Source organism: Cavia porcellus, unplaced genomic scaffold (genome assembly GCF_034190915.1).
Source record: "Cavia porcellus strain 051 isolate PalLab524CR breed Dunkin Hartley unplaced genomic scaffold, mCavPor4.1 scaffold_11, whole genome shotgun sequence".
In the NCBI taxonomy this organism is placed as follows: domain Eukaryota; kingdom Metazoa; phylum Chordata; class Mammalia; order Rodentia; family Caviidae; genus Cavia; species Cavia porcellus.
Genome location: NW_026947494.1, coordinates 3,395,558 through 3,417,744, shown reverse-complemented (window position 1 = coordinate 3,417,744; position 22,187 = coordinate 3,395,558). Strand labels below are relative to the sequence as shown.

The 22,187-nt window shown below is 46.5% G+C and overlaps 1 protein-coding gene across 3 annotated transcripts in view; it reads right to left on the bottom strand.

The window, feature by feature from the left end:
• The window catches only part of Adamts16 (ADAM metallopeptidase with thrombospondin type 1 motif 16), a 147,987-nt gene that overhangs the window by 92,252 nt on the left and 33,548 nt on the right, over window positions 1-22,187 (bottom strand). For all 3 annotated transcript variants that reach the window (XR_010050385.1, XM_063257940.1, XM_023560913.2), the window contains 5 exons: window positions 12,505-12,769; window positions 8,433-8,632; window positions 6,624-6,707; window positions 4,441-4,600; window positions 2,785-2,890 (listed from right to left, as the gene is read on the bottom strand). Coding sequence is in view for 2 of the 3 variants with exons in the window: in XM_063257940.1 (XP_063114010.1) it covers window positions 2,785-2,890; window positions 4,441-4,600; window positions 6,624-6,707; window positions 8,433-8,632; window positions 12,505-12,769 (815 nt within the window). In the remaining variant the exon portion in view is untranslated. The remainder of the gene's footprint in view (window positions 1-2,784; window positions 2,891-4,440; window positions 4,601-6,623; window positions 6,708-8,432; window positions 8,633-12,504; window positions 12,770-22,187) is intronic.

Sequence of the window (22,187 nt, the reverse complement as noted above, 5' to 3'; positions counted from 1 at the left end):
TTAGCGGAAACCTTGCTTTGACTCAAAGCTTCAAAGATGCAGTGACATGGAGGGAGAGGCAGCCTCCACCCCAACAGTGGCTTCTGCCTGTGATCAGAACTCAAGAAGGAAATTTCACCTTCAAAGCAGGACACTTTACAGGTCTTTCATAGTAAAAGTGCCACGAGATACAAAATCACTTTCTTAATTCTTAAATTATAGAAATCAAAAGTTTGACACTCCTTGCAGCTGACTGCCAAAGCTAAAGCTATGCAGTATATGTCATGGTGTTTCACCAGGCATCAAAAGTAATACTTTTTCAAAACAAATACTAACAAGTAAATAACCTCACCAGGTGTGCAGCCCTCAGTTCAATTAAAAACTTTTATGAAATTGAGTTCCTGAGTCTTGTATGCTGCTGCTTTGTCATCTGAGAACTTCCTTGAAAGCTCAATTTGTACTTGCACACGTGCTCACGCCCTGCCCACTCGTCCCCCATTCTGGCAGATGCACCTGCTGGGCACACCCACCGCCTGGTCTTCCTCAGATGGGGAAGGCAATGGAAGGGATCATCATGGTCATTTCTACACTGCAGGCTCCACAGGCTTCACAAAGATGCAAGCCCAATTTATATTAAAAAATAAGTGATAGGAAGGACGGAGATCTTCTGCAGATTAGAAGGGGCCTGGGAGAGAGGAAGGGGTAGAGAAACAGGAGATGGAAAGACAGCTGAGACGCGTCACGCACAGCACAGCTCCCCAGGATAAATGTGTCATGCACCACACACAGGGTGGGCCACAAAGATTGTTACTATTACCATTGCCAGATTATTAATATTGTATTGCTGTGACACTCATTTTAAATACATGAACGCATGTTTCCTGGATTCTCAGTGTCATCAGAAACTATTTTACGGTGACTCAGCTCTTCAGAGCTCCCTGTTCTGCCTGCTGCACAAGCTCCTTCACACACTAGAGGTGCAAAGGGGATTCGTGACCCCCACAGACCAGTGCTCCCTCCCAGAGAGGGGCTCCCCTCCCTTGGTGTGCAGCACCCCTTCCTCTACCCTCCACTCCAGTCCCACGTTCAGGGAAAATACCTTTTCCTTATTTGGAGCAAATTCTTTATCCATCCAGACCTAGTCTGGGTGAGGAACAGAAATATTAATAATTGACTCCTAAGAAACACAAATGCCAGCACTCACATGGGCTGACTCCGAGACTCAGAGCAGGTCTGGTTCTGGTGGATTGAGTTGAAGTTTACCTGAGTCCACTGGCTGTGTGGCCAGCGCTGCCAAGGCCCCCATCTCAGCTGCTCCCCGAGCGCTGATGGGCTCAGTGCTGGGTGATTGAAATATTTCTGCCTTGATTGTTTAATTAAATTCAGGTATGGTTCAGAGGACAGCAAAAGCCTCATGTCGTTACAATAATGAAAGTTTTTGAAGTTTTAACTCTAGCAGACTATTAAAGCTCTAATCATGACTTAACCGAAAGCCTTATAAAGTGCAGGACAATTTTTCAAGCAATGAAATAGTCAATCATTACCTGTGATGACTAAAGGATCAGAAATGGGACACAAAGCCTCCTTTTCAGGCCACCAGTTCGCCCAGAGCCAAAGCCCGCAGGTTCACTGTGGTATTCAGTGGATGGAAGCACACGTGCACACACGTGCGTGCACATGCACACTCACATCCATGCACCGATGATCCGATCTATCACCTCAGTCAAACGTCCAGTAGAGAATGGAGACATCGGCTTTGCAAAAACACAATTGCAGCTACTGCCTTCATTTTCCTGTTGCCAGTGAAATCAGGTTGAAAGTAAAACCAAAAAACAAAACAACCAGGAGAGCTGGGATTCCTATTTGTACACAATTCTAGAAATTTCATGGACAGTCAGCATGGCTGGCAAGTACTTGCATTCCTCCTGTGTCCACATGGCCGGAGGTCTGCAGCAGCTTGGGCGGCCACAGGGCCCTTAATTACATTAAGAACAGTGCCTCAAGTTTAAGTCAGCATGCAGAATTATCAGCCGAAACATTTTATCTATGAATAAGGTTCCATGAAAAATGACCAGGCAGGTTTCGTGTTATGGGTATCGATGTGCGATTTTCTTATTCAGAAAAGACATCAAGCACAGTCACACCTTCTGTTCTGCACGCTGCCTGCCCGGGACCCTAAGACCCTCTCCGCCAGGCTGAGCTCAGGGCACAGGGGATGCTGCCTCACCGCAGAGCCACCAAGGCTGACACGGGGTGGAACACAGGCAGGAAAACCAGCTCCTTCTGGGTCTGATCTTGCCAGCACCCGGGCTCCCCACGCCCTGCCCATATCAAAACACAATATCCCTGCAAATTCTTAAACACAAACTTGGGAGTCACAGCAGTTAGCAAGGGGAGTTAACTGTCCTGGTTTATTTGGAGACCCCGATAGCACCCTACTGAAGAATGAGATGAATCTACAGAACTGGGTTCAAACCACAGCAAAAGGGACAGAGACAGACACGACTGACCGCAGCCTTAGGCTCCGTGCAAGCAGAACATCTGAGATGGTCACAGAGACGGAAGTGTGACTGCACACGCACACACACACACACACACACACACACACACACACTGCTCTGGGTTTAACACACGCAAGGCACTGTGACCGAAGGTCAGGGTCTTGGGGACAGGGTCTGGTCACTGCCTCTGTGGCTGGGAGTCCGGGAATCCCTTCCATGGACTCGTCCCAGTGCCTGGGTGTTAACCTGTGCTGATGGCCAGTTAAGAGAGGCTCTGGGCTCCCCTCCGGGGAAGTGGACTCACTTGTGCCCGGACTCGTGGGCGATGGTGAAGGCCAGGCCAAGTCCCGTGTCTTCGTTAATGGTGCAGCTGCGGTACCTGCTGCACATCCCGCTGATGGGCGCGAACCCTGGAAGCACAGAGACTGATGTGAGAGGGGTGCTCATCTTCTCTGGGGGAGATGGGAAGGGGGAACCCTGGGGTATGCATAGAAAAGGTGGGAAAGAACGGTGGGAAAGAGATCTTTTCCCAGCGTCTCTAGGAGTCCTAGGAGTCTTTTTTCTCATGCAAACAATCCATGGATCTATGCGGTACTCCTGGCTCAGGCTAGCACTGGGCCAAAATACAAGAAGGAATTTACTGCAGAGGGAGGAGAATTTCTGCCTCTTTCTATAAGCATCTGTGTCCTTGAATGCCTGAGGGAAAAAGCCTTTGGAGAATGGCTATGTCGGGAGGTCCCCACGACCAGCTCCACATTCAGCTCAGCAATTTGCATTCGTGACAAGGAACTCTCTGTGACTGTCACAGAGATGGTTTCACATGGCAAAAGGATACAGAGAAAACCAGCAAGGAGAGTCTTGGGGCAGCTTGGGAAAGCCCGGCTGCAGCTGCGGGCTCGCCTCTCAGGAACTCACGCTGCGTGAGCCACCTTCCCCAAGCAAGGGGCTGGACAGCACGTGCAGGGGTGCTGACCCGAAGTGTCTAAGCCTTCATCAGAACTGCCCACCCACAGTCCCCTGTACCCCAAAGCTCCAGGGTCCACAAGCAAAGTAGATGGTAGGCATAAGTCTCACGACTTGGACAGTTGAAGCACAGGGGTCTTCTCTTATCACGAAGGGAGGGAGGTGACAACCATCCCCAAAGCCTATGTCCCTGAAGCCGCCAAAGGTACCCTTGAAGTCAGGGTGAGCAGTAGGGCTGCTGTAGCTTTTCCTGAACTACGGGGCTAATGTGTCTAGTACAGGACCAGACTGAAAGTGTTATAACAAAACAACTTCCTCCCTGAACTTCGGGAACAGAGAAGACAGGAAAGTTGCCTAAGCAGTCCTAGTAACCATGGTGCTCCTTTCCCCAAGGACCAGCCTCCCCCACGCAGGCAGGGGCTCTGTAACTGAGCTTCAGTACCCGTAGCACTCTCTTTGCACTGAGCATTTGGGAAGTGCCCAGAGTGCTGCCCTCAGGGTACTGCCTCCATAAGCACCTAAAACACTGCTTAAAACAGAGACACTGGTAGAGAAATGGGAACACCACACCTCTGTAGACTCTCCGGAAATATTTGTAACTTCGGCTACTCTCGGCATAGAATTTAACACGCCTGCATCTACTGTTCCCATTCCCAAAGGAAAAACACAGGGAAGAAGGTCTGCTTTATAGCCGAAGACACAGAAATGCCTGGCTCCGGGAAGAGCTTTGCTTTGCTCCTTAGTAACCCAGCTGCACCCATCCCATCCTACAGATGAACTCAGGGCCTCACATGCGAGGGGCAGAACCACTCCTGACAAGTCAAAGCATTCTCTTGCGTTTAGCCAGAAAGTTCACGCAGAGAGCAAGTCCCTTCGCAACTGTCCCCTGCAGTCACTACGACTAATGCACGTGGGCAGGCACAGAAACACTGAGCCTCCTCTGGCCCCACCACAGGGTCCCCACACGCAATCCTGCTGCTCCCTTGGAGGGACTTACCCAGAGTGTCACACGGCTCATTCTTCCACGAACATATGTCTAGGCCCGTCAGCAAGATCGCGTGGTCGTGGCGGGTCCCGTCTTTCCCCATCAGCCCAGACTGCCACTGGCAGAAACTGCTTAAGGTGTGGTCCGCATGGTGACTTATCACCAGCCCTGGCTGTGCAGGAGAGGGAGGAAAGAAAGCATATGCTATCGGACACTGTCACCACCGCAAAGTGTCATCAACTCAGATTTCAAGTCCATAGCTGGACCCAAATGAAACACTAGCAAATGCATTGAAAGCCCAAAGGTAGTGTGCTGTCTAAAGCTGGGTGGACTGGTGAGAACACTTTCTACCCCTCTACATATAAACCACTGGAATGTGTCTGACTCTGAAGGCAGGCTCAGTAACACAGGTACCTGTTTGTGCACACGTGATTCTGCACTTAAAATTTTTCAAAGCCATTTCAAAGTTACCTGTGGTGACATGATCATTCACACACGGCTTTGCACATTTGTACACTAACAGCACAATTGGCCAGAGATATGCCCCTTTCTTAGGCTGGGCAAATGGTATCCCAGGTCCCCAAATAAGGCATCTTTTACTCTTTATCACTGCAGTGCTGAAAACTGTCTAACAAAGGCGGTATGTTCATGACAAGAGGTCTGGTGGCTGGTAAAGCTGCATTTCCAGCGAGAAACACAGTGTCCAGGGGACACTGAACCTTGTCCACGGTATCAAGTTGCACATGCAGTAAGTGAAATTCCAGAGTGAAGAACTTCGGACCACTCAGGACTGAGGGGTGTGGGCGTGGCAGGAACACTGGTCATCACAGGCTGCCCTAAGGCATCCAAGCTCCGTTCACACGCAGGGTGTGTGTTCCTCTGGATGCCTGACAAACATCAGGATGAGCACCTCGGTGTCAGTGCCCTTTAGGGTAAACACTTTCACTTATGGGATGCTGCGAAACCTGTGTCTCATTTGCAGTCACTGCAAAGGGTTTCCCCCAAAACATTCATGCAGAGTTTCAGAGAGTCAGCTACACCTAGCTAAACACTGCACATAAGCCCGGGGGTGGGGGGCATGCCTTACATTCCTCAGCTGGTGGCTTCCAGGAACGCTGCATTAATTAAAATGAGCACAGGTGTATGATCAAATGATAACCTGGCTTATTCTTCTGCAGCTTGGACAGGTTCCAAGGTGAAAACACTTTAATACAAGGAATAATTAACCCGTCACCTGAGAAGCCCAGCTGGCTCCGCACCCATCTCCTCCAGACAGGCACACAAAGGACACCGAGGCTACGTCTTCCCTAGCAGTCCAGCTAGACACAGCCCTCCACGCGTGCCCCACCCTGCCCTGCACGGGAAAGAGGATCTGGGACCTGATGGATGGGCTCAGATTTCACCTTATAAATGCTTTGCTTTACACAAGAAAACCGTGGCTAACAGGAGAACCTGGCATGCTCTTTGCCGAATTCATGTTCAGCCCGGGAGGGCCAGCAGGCAGGAAGGCGTGGGAACGTTTCCTGGCTAAGCCAGTCCCAGTTCTCCACACCTCAGGTGCTCACGTGACTCAGGGCGCTCTGGGGCCAGGTGGGGTGATTCTTTTTCCCACTGCTGCCAAGCCCAGAGAAGTTTGGGGTTTGTCTGCAGTCAGGGAAAGATGGATTTGCATGCAGTGAGCTCTCAGAATCCTTACAAAATAAAAATCTAAGGGAGAAGGCCAGGAGAGGTGCACTGTCCAACCTGAAAACCTGGTCACACCAGCGTGAGAGGAGCAGAGACACGCAGCACTGTTTAACAACTAGGCTGTGCCATGCTGCCAGACTTCTAGCAAAAACCAGGAAGGGCACGATTCCCCCAGGCACCCCCATGTTCTGCCCGCCTTTCCCAGCACACTCCCCACCCGTGAATTTAAGCAAGCTCTTCTAGTCCACTTTCTTCTAATCTCAGTTTATGAAAGTGTTTTCCTTACTATTAGTGAAGAAAAAGCCACAAAAATCATTGAAAAGATGTGAAAAGAAACTCATGGTTTTAGACAGAAAATTATAAATGTTTCTTTCCCAAAGAGAAAGAAAGGAATATATAGAATGATTATATTAAATCAAAAACAAACAAACAAACAAAAAACACCCTCACTGCTTTGTATTTATTTTTCTGGAAAAAAAGCAAAACTGGGGATTCCAAAAATAGACTACCTGCTCATCTTCCAGCAGAATGAGGCCAACAACAGCAATGTTGATGTTCCCGCCTATGGTTCCATCCTTGAATAATGCAGACACCTGGAACACAGAGCAAATCTGCGTCAGCCCCAAACGGTAACATCTCCCCAGCTGTCGGAGCTTGGGCTCCAAATAGGGAAGCAATGTTCTTACTTCGCTGAGTAGCATACTCAGATCTAACCAGCAGTGCAGAATGCTCCTTGTGCCTGTCTGGAGGTAAAAAGCTGACCTTTGGGGTGGGAGAGAGGATTCCATCTGGCGTCACTGAGTCCTGAGGAAGGATTACGGTCCCCTGAGTTGGAAAGTGTCCTTCTTAGAATATAGACAATTTTCTAGCACACAGTGATGACTACAGAGGCCACACACACCCAAGTTCTCCTGGCACAAAATTTCAGAAGCACAAGAGGAACGTTCAAAGGAGGACTCAGAGGATTGGTATGGCTTGAGTCTAGATGTCCCCCAAAGCCTCACACGCTCATAGGTGCAGTTTTTTGGAGGTGGCTACCTCATGGGTGTGTGGCACTAAAACTAAGTGGATTAGTTCACTGGTTGGTTTAGAACAGTTCTGGTTGTGGGTGATGGGGGACCCCGTGTGGGTGCAGGAGGCCTACCGCTCTGCCTCGGAGCCAGCTACTATGGACTGAAATCTTTACAAACCATAGCTCAAATAAACCATTCCTCCTTTGAATTTGGGTGCTGGGTATTTTGTCTCCACAATGAGTAAAATAACCAAGACAAGGACACAAGAAAGAGAAGGGAAAATGGGGTAAGATGATGAAAAAAAAAATGCAAAGGATGCAACACAGAAGTAAAAATGGATGAGTGGGAGGGCGCTCAGGGATAGAAGCGGGGACAGGTGACAATCATGGGCTGATGTGGGGGTGGGCCGTGGGTACCACAGTGGAGAAATAAATACGGGACGCGTCTGCAGAGCTGTTATCCATCAGCCAGGCTGGACCTATGACTCCTGTGGAGCATCTCCTCCTCCCCAGCCTGGGCAGCTCTCCTTTCCCGTTCTCTGTTTCTTCCATTATCAATCTTTGATTTCATCTTCCACAAATGATGCTGGCATGACAGGGCGAGGAAGGGGAAGCACTTAGGGGTGCTTCACTCGGGGAAGAAGAACACAGAACACACTTCTGAAGTGCTCTTACTAGACTGTCCTTAAAAACACACGATGGTGCTACACATTTTTGGTGACCTAGAATTCACGTTTGTGTGCTAGAGCTTGGCACAGCTCCCCAACTCCTCAAAAATTACTGCGGCTGCCACTTTGAGACAACTTCATCTGAGCTGATCCTCAGCAAGCTCAAGGGCTTTAAGTTTTCATAGTCAAACTGATTTATAGTTATCTGATTATCAGGGTTCTAAAGGGAGGGCATTTCTACACAGCCCTCTAAAATCACTCACTGAACGCTGGAAAACCGACTTAAGGCTGGGAAACGTCTCAGCCTCCTCTTAGGAGCTCCCAGGAAAGAGCCACACTGGTGTCCCGGAAACATCTCCCAGACTGGCAGGCTGCAGGGTCAAGTTCTTTTATTTTTTATTTTTTGTTTATTTTATTCTCTGAAGTTGCAAAAATGCCTCCTTTGATGAGAGCCTAGTAAAGCTGGAGGAGCAGTCTCATAAAATGTTGCTTGTTTATGAGGTGTAAGCCAACAAGTAAAGACTGGAGAATCACACATGCGTGTGCGCACGCGCGCGCGCACACACACACACACACACACACTCACGCACACTGTCTCCCAGGTCACTCCCACGGCTGCCAGGGGCTGCGAGCCCTACCATGTTGAGGATGGTCAGCACGTAGGTGGTGATGTTCTCGTGTCCATGGCTTTGCATCATGGTCTTGTCCACCACCACCAGCGTCTCCACATTCAGCTCTTCATTTCTGTGGGACTTGAGCAGGGAGCGCCTCTGTCGCGAGCAGGGCTTATACTCATCAGGCAGGATGAACAGGTCGTCCTGGGGGGGCTGCGGCATGTCTACAGGGACGGGGCGAGAAGAGCAGAAGAAGGCACATGCCACCAACCAGAGGTGTCACCCACAGTGCACCCAGCTGGCCTTGATGCTGCATGGTCTTCTTATATGACAAACTATCTATCTATCTATCTATCTATCTATCTATCTATCATCTATCTATCTATCTATCTATGTACCATGTATCTATCATCTATCTATTAATAATAAAGAGCAAAATAGAAGAGAGATAAATAAGCAGAGAAAAGCCCAAATATCACATAGTCCATTATTTCAAAGGTAATTCGGTGTGTATGCTAATTTGTTTCCTTTATATAACTAGTATAACTCTGTTCATTGGAAAGAAAGTTTTATATTATTATCTATTTGTGTCCTTTTAGTAAGACTCATTTGGCTTTTTGTACTCTGAGTAACTGCTTTGAAGATAAGGTTACCCAGGGGATTAACTGTTGTCATTCTCATTAATTTGTTATGAAAATTTGTTTTATTTTTCATAAAATAAAAAACAAATGGTCATAATAAAAGTGCATGCACTGACACACTGTGATGCAAAATTTGTATTAAATAGGACATCACAGATAAAGTCTGTGAAATGTATGAGGAGTGTGGAGTGTCTAGAGAGCAGAATTATTAAGGTGACAGCACACTGCCAACACCTCCTCAGGGTCCCCTCACCATCACCCCCCTACCCCCTCAGCCTGCCAAGTCCCCTATACCTTAGTGGCACCGTTGTGGCTGCCTTGCCCAGAACTGATTTAAAACGATTCCCTTTCCCGGTTATCCCAACTCGGAATGAGCCAGAAGTCATGCAGCCACATGTCCGGGAAATTGGCAGTCATCGACCGGTTTTATCACACTCACAAAAGACCCCTTCCAGAAAGTGCCAAGAGCCACAGAGTAGGTGTGTCCAAGGCAGAGGCAAGTGTTGGAGGGGATTCAGAGCAGTGTGCCTTTTACTGTGATCATCTTTTTAATTTAAACGTTCACTGTAGCTGTTGGTCACCCCTATCGGGTTGTGGCAATCACTGCTGTGCTTCTCTCCGTAACTCTGTCCTGATTTTGAGCAGGAAGAAAGGGGACTCTCTACTCAGGAGTCCTAGAGCTCGAAGCAGACTCTGAAGACTACAAACCCACGATCTGGGCATTGGGCTCCTCTGCGGCAGAGTTCCTGAGGAGGCAGTGCAGTATCATGACCAAGAGAGCGTGGCCTGTGCTGGTTTCCTGAGACCTGACCCTGCTGCACAGTTGGGAGTGGACACTAGATTCTCCACGGCAGCTCTGTTTTGCTGCAGAGTATAATTTCCTAGAAAGGGCCATGCAAAGCTGTCTAACTTAATTAGAAAGCAAACTTCACTCTGCCCTCTTTGAGTAACACCTTTAAAAATACCTTTGGCCTTTAAAATCATTAAGTCCACATTGTAGGAAAACACCGAGATTAACGGATGCCTCAGACAGCACAGTGAAGAAGCTGTCAGGCAGAAGCCACATCCTGGTGACGCACACCCACAGCTACGAGCAGATGGCGCCCTCCAGTCTCTGCTCTCACCTGGTGTATTTTATCTCTTTTTGTTAAAATACTGAGCATTGCTAATCCAAAAAATATGGTGAGTGCATGCTCTAAAATCCGAAACCTTTTGGCACTGACAGGACATCATGAGTGGAAAATTCTACCCCTGACCTTTTGGGATGGGTCACCTGCAGAACACAGGTGCACTAACAGTCTTGCCTCAGACACCTGCCAGCGGTGGGGTAGGTGTCCAGACAACATGTATTTCATGTTAAGTTTCGGAGCCCGTACCTAAGATCTTTCATTTCACATGAAAAGATTTCAACATGCAGAAAATCTGAATCTGCAACAGTTCTGGTGGACAGTGTTTCCCTCACAGACTCTTCCGCCCCTGCACACCTGAATGAAGCTCTGGAGCATGGTAATCATGGGACCACGGGCACCGGAGTCACAGGGACTCCTGCTCAGGCCACTCGTCACTCGCCATTACTGCTCTTCGGGGGTGGCCGTGATCTGGGAACTGCCTCTGTGACTCACTCAGCCTCCAGGCCACATGTGTGCAGGACCCCGGGTGGGACCACTGAGGCAGAGGGAACCTTCCCTACGAAGGGGGGCCTTCCCTACATGAGGGTTTCAGGTCTGGACTGCACAGTCCTGAGAACTTGGTCTTGGTCTCCATGGCTGGCAAAACAACATGCACAGGACAAAACCAGGCTGCAGCACAGGGCAGGACACCCGCAGGCCTGGGGCTGGGTGCAGGGCCAGCAGCACTGTGTGGTCTCATGTCCAGTACTCGGGCAGCGAACTGCACACCCTCTGCAAGGCTCTAGAGCACCATCCCCAGACAGGCAAGTGCCAGCCAAACCCTGCAAACAGCACCCCAGGAGCTAAGAAACAGAGGACCCCGCCTCTGCCTGGGCCAGCCTCACCCATTATTCTATGCAGAATAGAATTTGTTCCCCGCCCCCACCAGAAATCAAATTCAGGACCTTGCATTTGCCAGGCAGGAACCGCGCCTGCCGCTTCTGAGTAGTTTTTCTTTGCTTTTCTCTGCTGTGTTAGCTTTGTTTTCTGTACTGGGGATTGAACTCGGGGTCTTGGCATGAGTCATATCCCAGCCCGGCTTCATTTTTTATTTTAGACAGCATTGCTAAGTCACTAAGATGCCTAGGCTGGGCTTGAACTTGTGATAACAGATGCTTCAGTGAACACAGAGGTAAACTCCTTCTCTGCCAGGGAAGAATCTTTGTAAGTACGAGCCCCACAGAGACCAAAGACCTGCACTTTGGCCCCCACTCCCAGGGAAACCCCAAAGATAAAACGCAGAATCCACTAAGGAGGTTCAAGTGAGTGAGTTTTCCAAGCTCACGTGTGTGCAGCACGTGGCTGCCACGTGTTGGGTGAAACGAGTTCGGGCACAGATATGTCAGCGGCACTGCAGCTGCATTTTTGTTGGGATGCTAAATGAGGGCTCATTCACTTTGTTCACCAAGATTTGCTGAGTACCCACCATAATCTTGCTCTTATTTTAGGTTGCTGGCTACAGCAACCCTCAAAACCAACCACACAAAGGAAGGTGGTCTGGGGGAGCCCAGGTTCTCTGGGCACCCGGAAGGGGAAGTGTCACTCAGGTGAGCCTGACGACAGAGCTCAAGGAAGCAAGGGAATTGCAGAGCCTCTGATTCTTTAGCCCGGAGAGGATTCCTGGATTAATAAGAGGTCATCTCCTGCGTGGCCATGCACAGAGCCCTGGTGATGAATCGCAGGTGTATGACGTTGTGCTTAGTCTGTCCTTTGATGTGGAGGAATAAAGCATAAAAATATGGATGTGAATATAAATTGCTTCAATAGAAAAGCTATGTGGGCTTTAATAAATCTAAGCCTCAAAAATATAGAATTACCACGCAGACAAGCCAGGGTTCTTTTGAAGATTCTATACTTCTGCGCAGTGTCATTTAATCTGCCCAGTCATTTGTGTAAAGAAAGGAAACCACCTATGATCTCTGACCCGTCTTCCAAGGAAAGCAGACTCACAGCGGACCGCCGACAGGGACCTCTCTGGACACACCGCTTGGGTGTAACAGTGATAATCACTATCACCTTGCATGATGACACATTTCTGAAGGAAACTAAGAATTTCTCATTGGCCTGGCATGATGATGCATGCCTGTAATCCCAACACCCTGGGAGGCTGAGGCCAGAGGATCACAAGTTCAACTCCAGCCTAGACTTACCTTAGCAACTTAGAATCTGTCACCAAGTAAAGAATTTTGAAGAAATCTGTGAGGTAATTCAGACAAAGGCCCTCACTTCGAAAACATTTCCATAATGGCCAAACCATGCAACACTAGAAGAACTGCCCTTACATACATTTCTTGCGCCTTCCACAGAAATGCTGCTTTTGTGGGAGCCGCCGTGGGTTGTAGCTGCCACCATGTGGGTGCAGTCTGGGAAGCTCCCGGCGCCTGGAGACCATCAGGACCTCGTTGGCCTGCGGAGCCCTGGCATCTGTGGATCTCTTGTACAGCAGGTGGGAGGCAGGGCCGCCCTGGGCGGAGCCATTCAGCTTCCCTGCCAGGTGTGGGGGAAGTGGCTTTAGGATGTAGTCAGCCTCCTCCGTCCTTATCAAGCCCGACTGGAGAAACAAGGAGGAGAGAGAAAACGGTTACACTTCCAAGGTGGAGCCATGGCCAGTTCTCCAACGATTACAGTTTGTGACTTTTGTATTATTTTCCACAAACACGATATTCCCTCCAGTGAGGGCAATTGTTGGAAAGGCTCGAATTCTGGGGCAAGAGCAAGGGCTGAGAAGTCTCTGAGCTCACACAGCCTGAGCGCCTTCCTGGACCACAGCCTTCCAGGGAGATGGAGCAGGAAGACGGCAGCTTCCTGCCTCCAGGAACAGAGAGAGGGATTGCAGCACACCAGAGCTGGCCACTTCAGCTCTAACCAGCAGAGGCCCCAGGAAAGACGAACTTAGACATTAATATCGAGGAGAAGTTCCCAGACAGCGAGATCAACAGAGACTCCTGAGAGACCACTTTGCAAAACTGTTTGAGTGAATTTTAAAACATGAATAACAAGTGACACATTCTTTTAAAAGTATGAGTTAAATGAATCCAGAAGAAAGTAGAAGAGAACTTACGTAGGGGTCAGGAAGTTCTTTTTAAGCAAGATATTAAGGACATAAAGAGAAATGTTTTACAAAAATTTTTGGTTATAACAGACTAGGTAACAAAGAAGCACAGTTGAGAGACAACATTTTGATTTTCCTTTCTGGTTGATAAATATTTTCCAGCATGATCACAGTGAGAAAAAAGACAAACAGGCGAATGTGGAAACTTAGCTATGCAACACGATATTCAGCGTTTGAAATGCACAATCCCAGTTGAGGGTTTGGTCTTTATTATAAGCACTTCTACGCTGAAAAATATTATACACTAAAAAAGGCCATTTACTGTAAGAGTAAGATTCATCCCAGTGATACAAGGAATGATCCACCATACACAAATCAATAAATGTGGCACATCACACTTGTAGAACAAAGACCCAATCCCATCTGACCACCTCATCAGATGCAGAAAACAATTCAATAAAACTCAACATCCTTTCACGATAAAAACACTAAAATTGGTTATATGAGGAATGTACCACTATATAGTGCATATCATATACAACAAGCTCACATCTAGCCTCATACTGAATGGGGAGAAACTGGAAGCTTTGTCTCCAAGATTTGGAACAAAGCACATTTTTATAATTTTTATTAAACTTGGCTCTAGAAGACCTAACCAGAGCAATCAGGTGACGCTAAAGGATGTGCAACCTGCAAAGCAAAAAGTCACATTACCACGTGTGCAAATGACACACCAGAGACTCAAAATATCAGAAGTAACAAATGAATTAAGTAAAGTTTCAAGATGCAAAATGACCACACAAAAATAAGTAGCAATGCTGTACACTAATCCCAAGTTATCTGAAACAGAAACCAAGAAGGTAGTCTCATCTGTGGTATCTACAGAAAACATGTTGGGAAAACTTCAAGTCAGGAAGACCAAATAAATCTTCAATAAAATTATAAAACATTGGTGAGAAAAACTGAATGAGATGGCAAACAAATTGGAAGATATTCGTGTTCTTGGGCTGGAAGAATCAATACAGTCACCACACAGATTCTGCCCCACATCCATCTTTGGGCAGCACAGTCCTCAGCAAAACATCAGTGACATCCCTCACAGATCAGAAAACACTCCTAAATTTTTATTGAATCACTCTAAAACTCCTGAAAAACTAAAGGAGGCATTTTACTGACTTCAAGTATCTGAGGAGCTAGAAACACTTAACCCAATTTAAACATCATGGAGTCATGTGTTGAGATGCCACATGATACTTCATTAAAATGTATAATTTTTTTTTACTAAAAACTTAATATACTTTATTGGCAAAAAATTCCAGATGCTTTCTATATAATCCTTAACATTAAACAATGGAGAATTTAATAAACAGTTTGGTTTCTTGTAGTATCTATATTTCTATTGTTAATACAAAGCCAGACTTCATAAGCTACACACAGAAAGCAATGTATGCATGATTAGCTTTAGGGTTGCTTCACACTAATGCAAAGATGTTCACATTTGCTAATGACAAATGCCATCTGCATCCTTCACCATTTGGACAGCTTGCGGGGGACTGGTTACTACTTCTATATTATCTCTTCCCCAATACCCAGTCTGATCTAAGTTTGGAAATTATTCTGGTCCTTTACAGCTTTTTCTGCACCACAGAGCCTATAGAAGGCTCTTCTTCTGGTTATAAAATATTCTCTCCATAGTGACTACGTTTACATGCTATAAATTTATATAGATTATAAATGTGGTCAACAACACTAGACTTACTTCAGCCATCAGAGGCTCAATTTGTTGTCTTCAACTCGTTAATAAGGAGCTTCAAGAAGAAAACAAGCTGTGTAAAAGAACTACACATGTCACGATCTTTTGGCACACAAGCACCTGTCTAGTACTCTGGAGGCTTTAACGTGTCTAGAGGCAGCCGCTCGACTGTCTCTGCTTTGGTGTGAGAGCAGCTGAGAGTTGAGCAACTTCGGAAACACTTGTTTTGATCCAAAGTTGCATTCATAGTGCTCCATGTATGGGAGTCACAGACACACTACAAGTCTTGCTCAGTGTAGTTAAGTATGAGAAACCACGCCCACAGTCGATGATGTGGACAGTTGTGTAGATGGCTGCTGGAGCTGTTGCAGGTGAATGAAATGTGTGACTTGTGTGCACTCACTAAGATGATATCACAAAGCTGCTGCAACTAATACAGCATGGTATTGGCATAAGAGCAGACTTACAGGTCGGTGGAGCAGAGAGATGATATCACAAAGCTGCTGCAACTAATACAGCATGGTATTGGCATATATACACAGGTAACAACAGAACGGAGGTCACCAAGGCTGGGTGGGAGGGAGAGATGGGAAAGAGCTGACCCACGGCACCAGCTGTAGTTAGACAGCACGAATGGTTTCCCGTGTCTTGCACAGCAGGGTGTTGAGAGATAATCATAACATACTACAGAAAGCTACAAGAAAGGGCTTTGAATGTTACACTATAAAAATAGTAAGTGTGTAAGCAGAGGTATATACGCTGATTAAACATCACACAAAGTGTACTTGTGCCAAAATGTCATGTACCCACCAAACACGTACAATATTTTTTTTTATTTTAAAGAGGGTAAATTAAACAGAACAAAACAGATCATAAGAAAAAAATTTAAGAAACACAGATTTCAAAGATAGACCACCGGAGATCTTCACTCTCTATCACATTTTCTCTTGTTTTCTTCCAAACAGTTGTCCGTATCTTCACACATAGTGAATTCATACTGAACAAAATAGTACTAAACCGATCAGAACAGGATGATGAAGGCGCTTTAGGTCTTCAAGACCAGATAATAGGGAAGTTAACAATGGCTGCCATAATGTGTCTCATTCTCTTCGAAATAGCATCTCTACGTATGTTGAAATTAAATAAAAGAAAACAGACTAATATCACTCTGGACAAAGAATAATAGTATTGTTAGATTTTATGTCATGACGCTACGGAATTAACACTGGGTATCTCAGTATGTCAATTTCTCCAGAGTATCTGTTCATTACATCTTATGTGATATAATCTATTCTTGTAAGCAGTTTACAAGTTCTACACATGCGTGCATCTCTAAATGTATACCTATCCTTTCTGTATTAGAGGGGAAAACAAATCAAAAAAGACAGCAACACAAATTCCTAGAAAAACATGAAATGAAAAAGACATATACAACCACAATACTAGGTGATCTACAGTAGTTACTATGCTGTCTCTTTATTCAATAGAATTGTCTATATCATCAGCCATAACATAATAGCACTACATAGCAATATTAATAAAAACAAAATATTGGAGACATTATAGGACTTCAAAAGCAGTTAGTAATCAAACCAAAATGGGTATCCTATTGCATCTTGTCATCTTCAGAGTAGTTGCCACTGTTCTTAGACTTGATACTATCAAGCATACCAAATTCGAATAAAATCTGTCAAGACAAAACAGCAATCTAACAAACCAGATTGAATTAAGATCAGTCACAGTAAGACAGTGTAAGTAATACAGAGCTTCAGGTTAAGTCAGTAGGAAATTAAGGATAGTTACTATAGTATATCCTGCTATTTTTGGGCTAGCTGTCTGTGTCCTCAAATCTGGTTCGAGTAGACAGACCGGAACAGAATAAAATCAAACTACACAGAGAGATAAGAGTAATGTGGCTTTCAAATCCTGATACACTATTAACAGTGTCCTCTGCCTTCCTTTTTTAGATAATTCCTCCCCTTTCCCTTTCTCAGGGTGCTTTGTATATTTTGGGTCCCACTAACTCCTTTAGTTTTTAGATAGGGGGGGCAACCCACTATCTACTTAAGTGGGTCTGAACCTTTTTACCCCTGAGCTTGATCTGAGCTGTATTTCTTTACCTACTAAAGCCTCAAGGTTTTCCGTCCTTATGGCTGAGTAGGTCTCCACTACACGAAAGTGTCATGACTTTCCAACCTATCTGCAGCTGCTGGACGAGCTGTCCTTATTTCTCTCTGGTTCCTTGTCACATAGAGCATTGTTTTCTCATCTTTGACTTTCAGTCCATAAGCCCTCTTTCAGGTTAATTGTATTTCCTATACAGAGCATCTCACTGGATCCTACCTCCTGATCTACTCTGTCTGTGTTTCTTTTTGTTAGTGAACCAAGGCCATCTGCAAACACGTGCAATTTAATACATCAATTTAAAAAAGAAATAAAAAATTGGTAAATATGTGTGAGTGTGTTTTGTAGCATTTTGTGATAGCAGAACTATAAACAAAATATAGCATAGTATAATTTTCATGCTTCTTTATGATTTCAGGGTAAATTTTTTGAAGTGCATATTCATGAATGGGGAGGATATGACTACCAGACGCTACATAATCATGTGCTAGTAGTGATTACAATGAAACATGCTTCTGAGTTCCTGAACCACAACTCACATTGCCATTCACAGCAGTCCTTTGAGGTGGCATCTGCGTCCCTTTTTATGGATGAAGAAATGGAGACACGGAGGAGCTGGTGAGGTCTGCCAGATCACATTGGTAGGAAATGCCATGCGAGATTTAAAGAAAATTAAAGTCCAGAACCTGGAAATTAGGTGTTTCTGCTGTAGGCTGTCCAAGAGGTACTGAATGTTTACTCAAGTACATATAACAGTCTGCAGGGTGACCTGACTCTCCTCGTGAGGCATCTTCACTGTAAGCATGTTTCCTGCCAGATTAATGGGAAGCTGGAGATGGTGGTTATTTTAGGAACATGACTCAAGGAGGGCTGCATGAGGTGATTTCACTTCATTGTTGATTTTCCTGCCCTACTTGAGTCTTGAAAGTGTCTATGCAGTCAGGCTTTCTAAGAGCACTGCTGGGTCGTGGAGTTAGAGTTGGACTTTTAGAATCCTTAGAAACACTATTAAATGCTGCTGTAATTTTATAATGCACACCACTTAGAGCTTTAAACCGCTGAGCTCTCTGCTTGGTTAGTGTGCTGATCATTTTGTATCTTGGGCACTGGCGACGGTGCTTTGTAGGTTCTGGAAGGTGCTGGCTCACAGGTGAATGAATGCTCTAGCTTGCCTCTGTCTCAGGAACCTGGATCTGCCTCTCCCTGGAGAGCTGGGGTGGGTGAGAATGGACACATTGTCCACAGCAGTGCCCACAAGTGACATCCTGGGCTGCGCTGTCCTGAGACAGCTGAGGATTTGTAAGCCATGGACAACAGACACACAGAAGCAGTTTCCCAGGGCTTGGGAAAAGGCCAGGACAATGTGGGAGGACAGAATGTGGGTGGGGAATGTACAAGAACGAGGAAAGTCCGAGCTTATCGCCCGGGGGAGACTGAGCATTGGCCACCGTGTTCCTGCTGGTGGAGGAGGGGAGGCGGAAACCTGCCATCAGCACCACGGGAGGCCGGCCTCCTGGGGTGCAGACTGCCTGGGCCCTGGGAAGGACAAATACCTGGCCTCCTGTCCTGGCAGGGGCTTGCCCCAAAGGAGCTGTACTGAATTGATTGATAGCTCTGTGTTAATTACAAACTCCACCAGCTAAAGGAGGGTGCAGAGAAGTCTGGAGTCTGACCAGGTACCAGCCAAGCTGGGACTCAGAAACGGCTGAGGCGAGCTGGGTTTCATCATCTTTGAACCAGGCCCACGAGCAGCAAAGAGCAACAACCTGAGGCTCAACTTGGCATAATATTTACATAGTTTTTCCACATTATTGAAACAGTCTACGTAGCAAACTGAAAAAGAGAAAAAAGAATTCTATCCTGCTTTAAGCAAACGTTTTTCACATGCAGTCAATTCAGTGTCTTTCAAATCAACCCTCAGAAGACCCTCACCTCCTTAAGAACCCAAGACTCCCGGCCAGCACCCAGGACAGGTGTTACTCAGGGCCTTCTGCACTCCCCAGGGTCCAGCCACCCTCTGGAGACCCAGGCTAAGTGGACGGGCACTTGGACAAGAGTGTCTGGTTGGTGCCTGTGGGATTTTGAATACCCTTGAATATCCGAGGACAGAGTAGAGCAGACGTACATTTAATTCTTTAATAATTTAATCTGAATTATACTATTTTATATTTAAATAACTGCCTATTCCATTAAACACAGAATATAGCAGCTAAGACTGATTTCAATATTGGTTGACAAGCAACATGTAAAACAAATAAATAAAATTTATTCCTATCACTCGCTACATTTTCCCCAGCTTATTTAAAGGAACCAGTAGCTCGTGGAAACTTAATGTTTTCTTCATATCCAAGCGCGTCCTCACTGAGTCGTGGGTGCTTATTTGGAAACTCATAAAATGTCCACTGCACACCGGCTCACAGCATGGTGTGCCAGGGGCTGGGTCATGGGTATGCACACCCCCGAGCGTGTTTCTCCTGCAGTGTGCAAGGTCCAGCTTGTCCCATGCATCCGTCCCAGGAGGTCAGCTAGCAACAGACGCAGTGAAGCAGTGTGCACTTGACATGAGAAACAGACGAATTAATTCCCAAATAGTTTTGTGTTTATGCTCCGCCTTTTCCTCTGACAGCGTGATCAGGAGGGAGGGCTGTTTCATTCATTCTAGGTCTGGGCGACATCTCTGAAACACTGAAGCGTTTGCTTTCACTGAGCTTTTGTCAAAGTCAAACTGCATTTTATTTCCTCATAACTTTAGGGTCAAACATGACCTTGGCCCAAGACCAATCCAGCGCTTACCTCAAGTGCCTCGACCGCTTTCAGTCTTGTTACAAGATTACATGCAGTGCTCTGAAAATCGAAATTCATCCAAAATCTAGGAAGCTAAATCAACCACAAAGCTCCTTCTTCCTCCAAGGGACCCTGAGTCTGGGTTTTTACTCCTCTCCCTGATATGCCTGGCAAAGACACTGGGCTTTCCGGGCCCTGCTGCCCACAGGAATCGCCTATCACCTGACACCAAGTCCTAGCTTCGTCATTTCTGTCCTTTGTTCAGCGTTAAACTTGGTTCCTGGCCGCTTTCCAAATGCTCACCTGCAGCCTTGACAGACTAATGTTTGGACCTCGACACAGTCACAGGGTCTCTGGCTGAGGTCTAATCTTGTTAGTTGGGACATTATTCATGCAATCATAATCCACCAGGAAGGACTTACTCTGGATTCTCAGAGCCCCCGCTCCTAGCGCAGGGAGGCTAGGTTAGAGCCGCGGTGCTGAGCACGAAGCCTGCTACATACATGGAAAGAAGGGGAAAGACAGAGGAGGGATGGAGAAGAGAAGCAGACCTTCTGGGGAGTCAGCAGACCTTCCGGGGAGTCAGCGGAGGCTCAGACAGCACATTCCCCTAAGAAGAGGCTTCCAATGAGCCGCCCCACCCAGGAGTGTGACTCTCACGCACTGGCCTTGGCCACTTCCATCCGGGTCTGGTGACCTGGCTACACCTGGCCAGTGTAGTGACTGGTGCAGCACGACGGTGTGGCCTGTGCGGAGTACCCACAACATCACTTCCCAGGCCCACCGTCTCCGGGGCCTGGTGGTTTCTTGCAGCAGCACAGATGTGCACAGTGGGCATTACTCAGCAGGCTCTGACTCCCAGGGCGAGTCTTCAGCCCAGGCAGGCTGCTAGAAGCAGTGCTGTGATTTCAGGATACAGCTGGAGAGCGCTTTGAGTATCCCCGGTGAACGCAAGTCCTCGACTGTAGGCTTCCCCAAGACCATTCCGGAGTCTACACGTTCTTCTCTGCTGTGTGAGATGCTGTTTTTTGTTTGTTTGGTTGGTTTTTGTCCTAAAACCTTATTCTGAAGCTTCAGGAGTGCCATGTGATGAATTCCTTGCCTTCAGTCCTGTCTTTAAAATTGAGGTTTCACACTTGTGTATTTCACACTAATGTAATGCACTGGGACCTAAATTTCCAAGATTCCTCGCCTTATTCTCTGATCTGAACCTAGTAGTGACTCTTGAAATTAGAGCTCAGAGGAAGACGGTGTTCATGAGAGCCAGTAGGGACCCCACTGCTGAGGCAGCCTGGAGCCAAAGGTCACCCTCAGTCAGCTCTCCTCAGTCCTCGGCCCAGGCAGAGTGGGCACTACAGTCTGCAGCAAGCTGGATCTTCAGGACTCCTTGGTCACAGTGAAGCTCAGCCACCAGCGGGCAGCCCATCTGAAACTCCATGCAGGAGTTCATTTAGACCTCGGGCCAGTTCAGCAACCTGCTCAAGTGCATGGGCACCCGTACGCTTGACTCTGTAGTTACATGGGTGACTGTGTCAAGCATGTGCAGTAGCATGTGTGACTTCATATTTTGCAATTTATTCAGAATACAATCAAGAGGAAAAAGAACTCTCAAGTTCCTGAAGTTCTGTTGAGGGCCAAGAAGGCTCTAGAAGAACCTCTGTGTTCACTCCCAGGATCTGACACCCTCAGCTTGCTTGGTAGGTGTCTGTTCTAATGCATAGCATGGAAATACACTTTAGATATTGTATGCTAATTTTTGTAATTCTAAAATAATGTTTATTTTTCCCTCAATTTTAATACACAATATAAAATCTCATTGAATCTTTTCAAACCTCTAGTGTTTTTATCTGCTCTCAGGTGTTTTATTAATTAATAAAGCATTTATTGAGCATGGTATTACCCAATAAATCCATAGAAAATAGCATTTACTTTGTCTTGGCCACGTTCTGTGGCAGATAATATGCTAGATGTTTTGATCTATGTATTATTCCTACCCTAACAACAAACCTGTAAATTGAGGACTATTATTCCTATTTACCAGAAATGGACATTAAAATCAGACGCAGGCCTGGCACTGTCGTACTGGTGGGCCCCGCAGCTAAGGTTACAATTCGGGTCTGTCTGGCTCCAGCATGACTCCCTTCCCCAGAGTGCCCCGTCTACCGTCACCTTGGTATCATCCCCAGGGGATGATACCATGCTGGGCCAGAGACGAAGGCTTAGACCATGGAATCGGCAGGGGAATGGAACAGACAA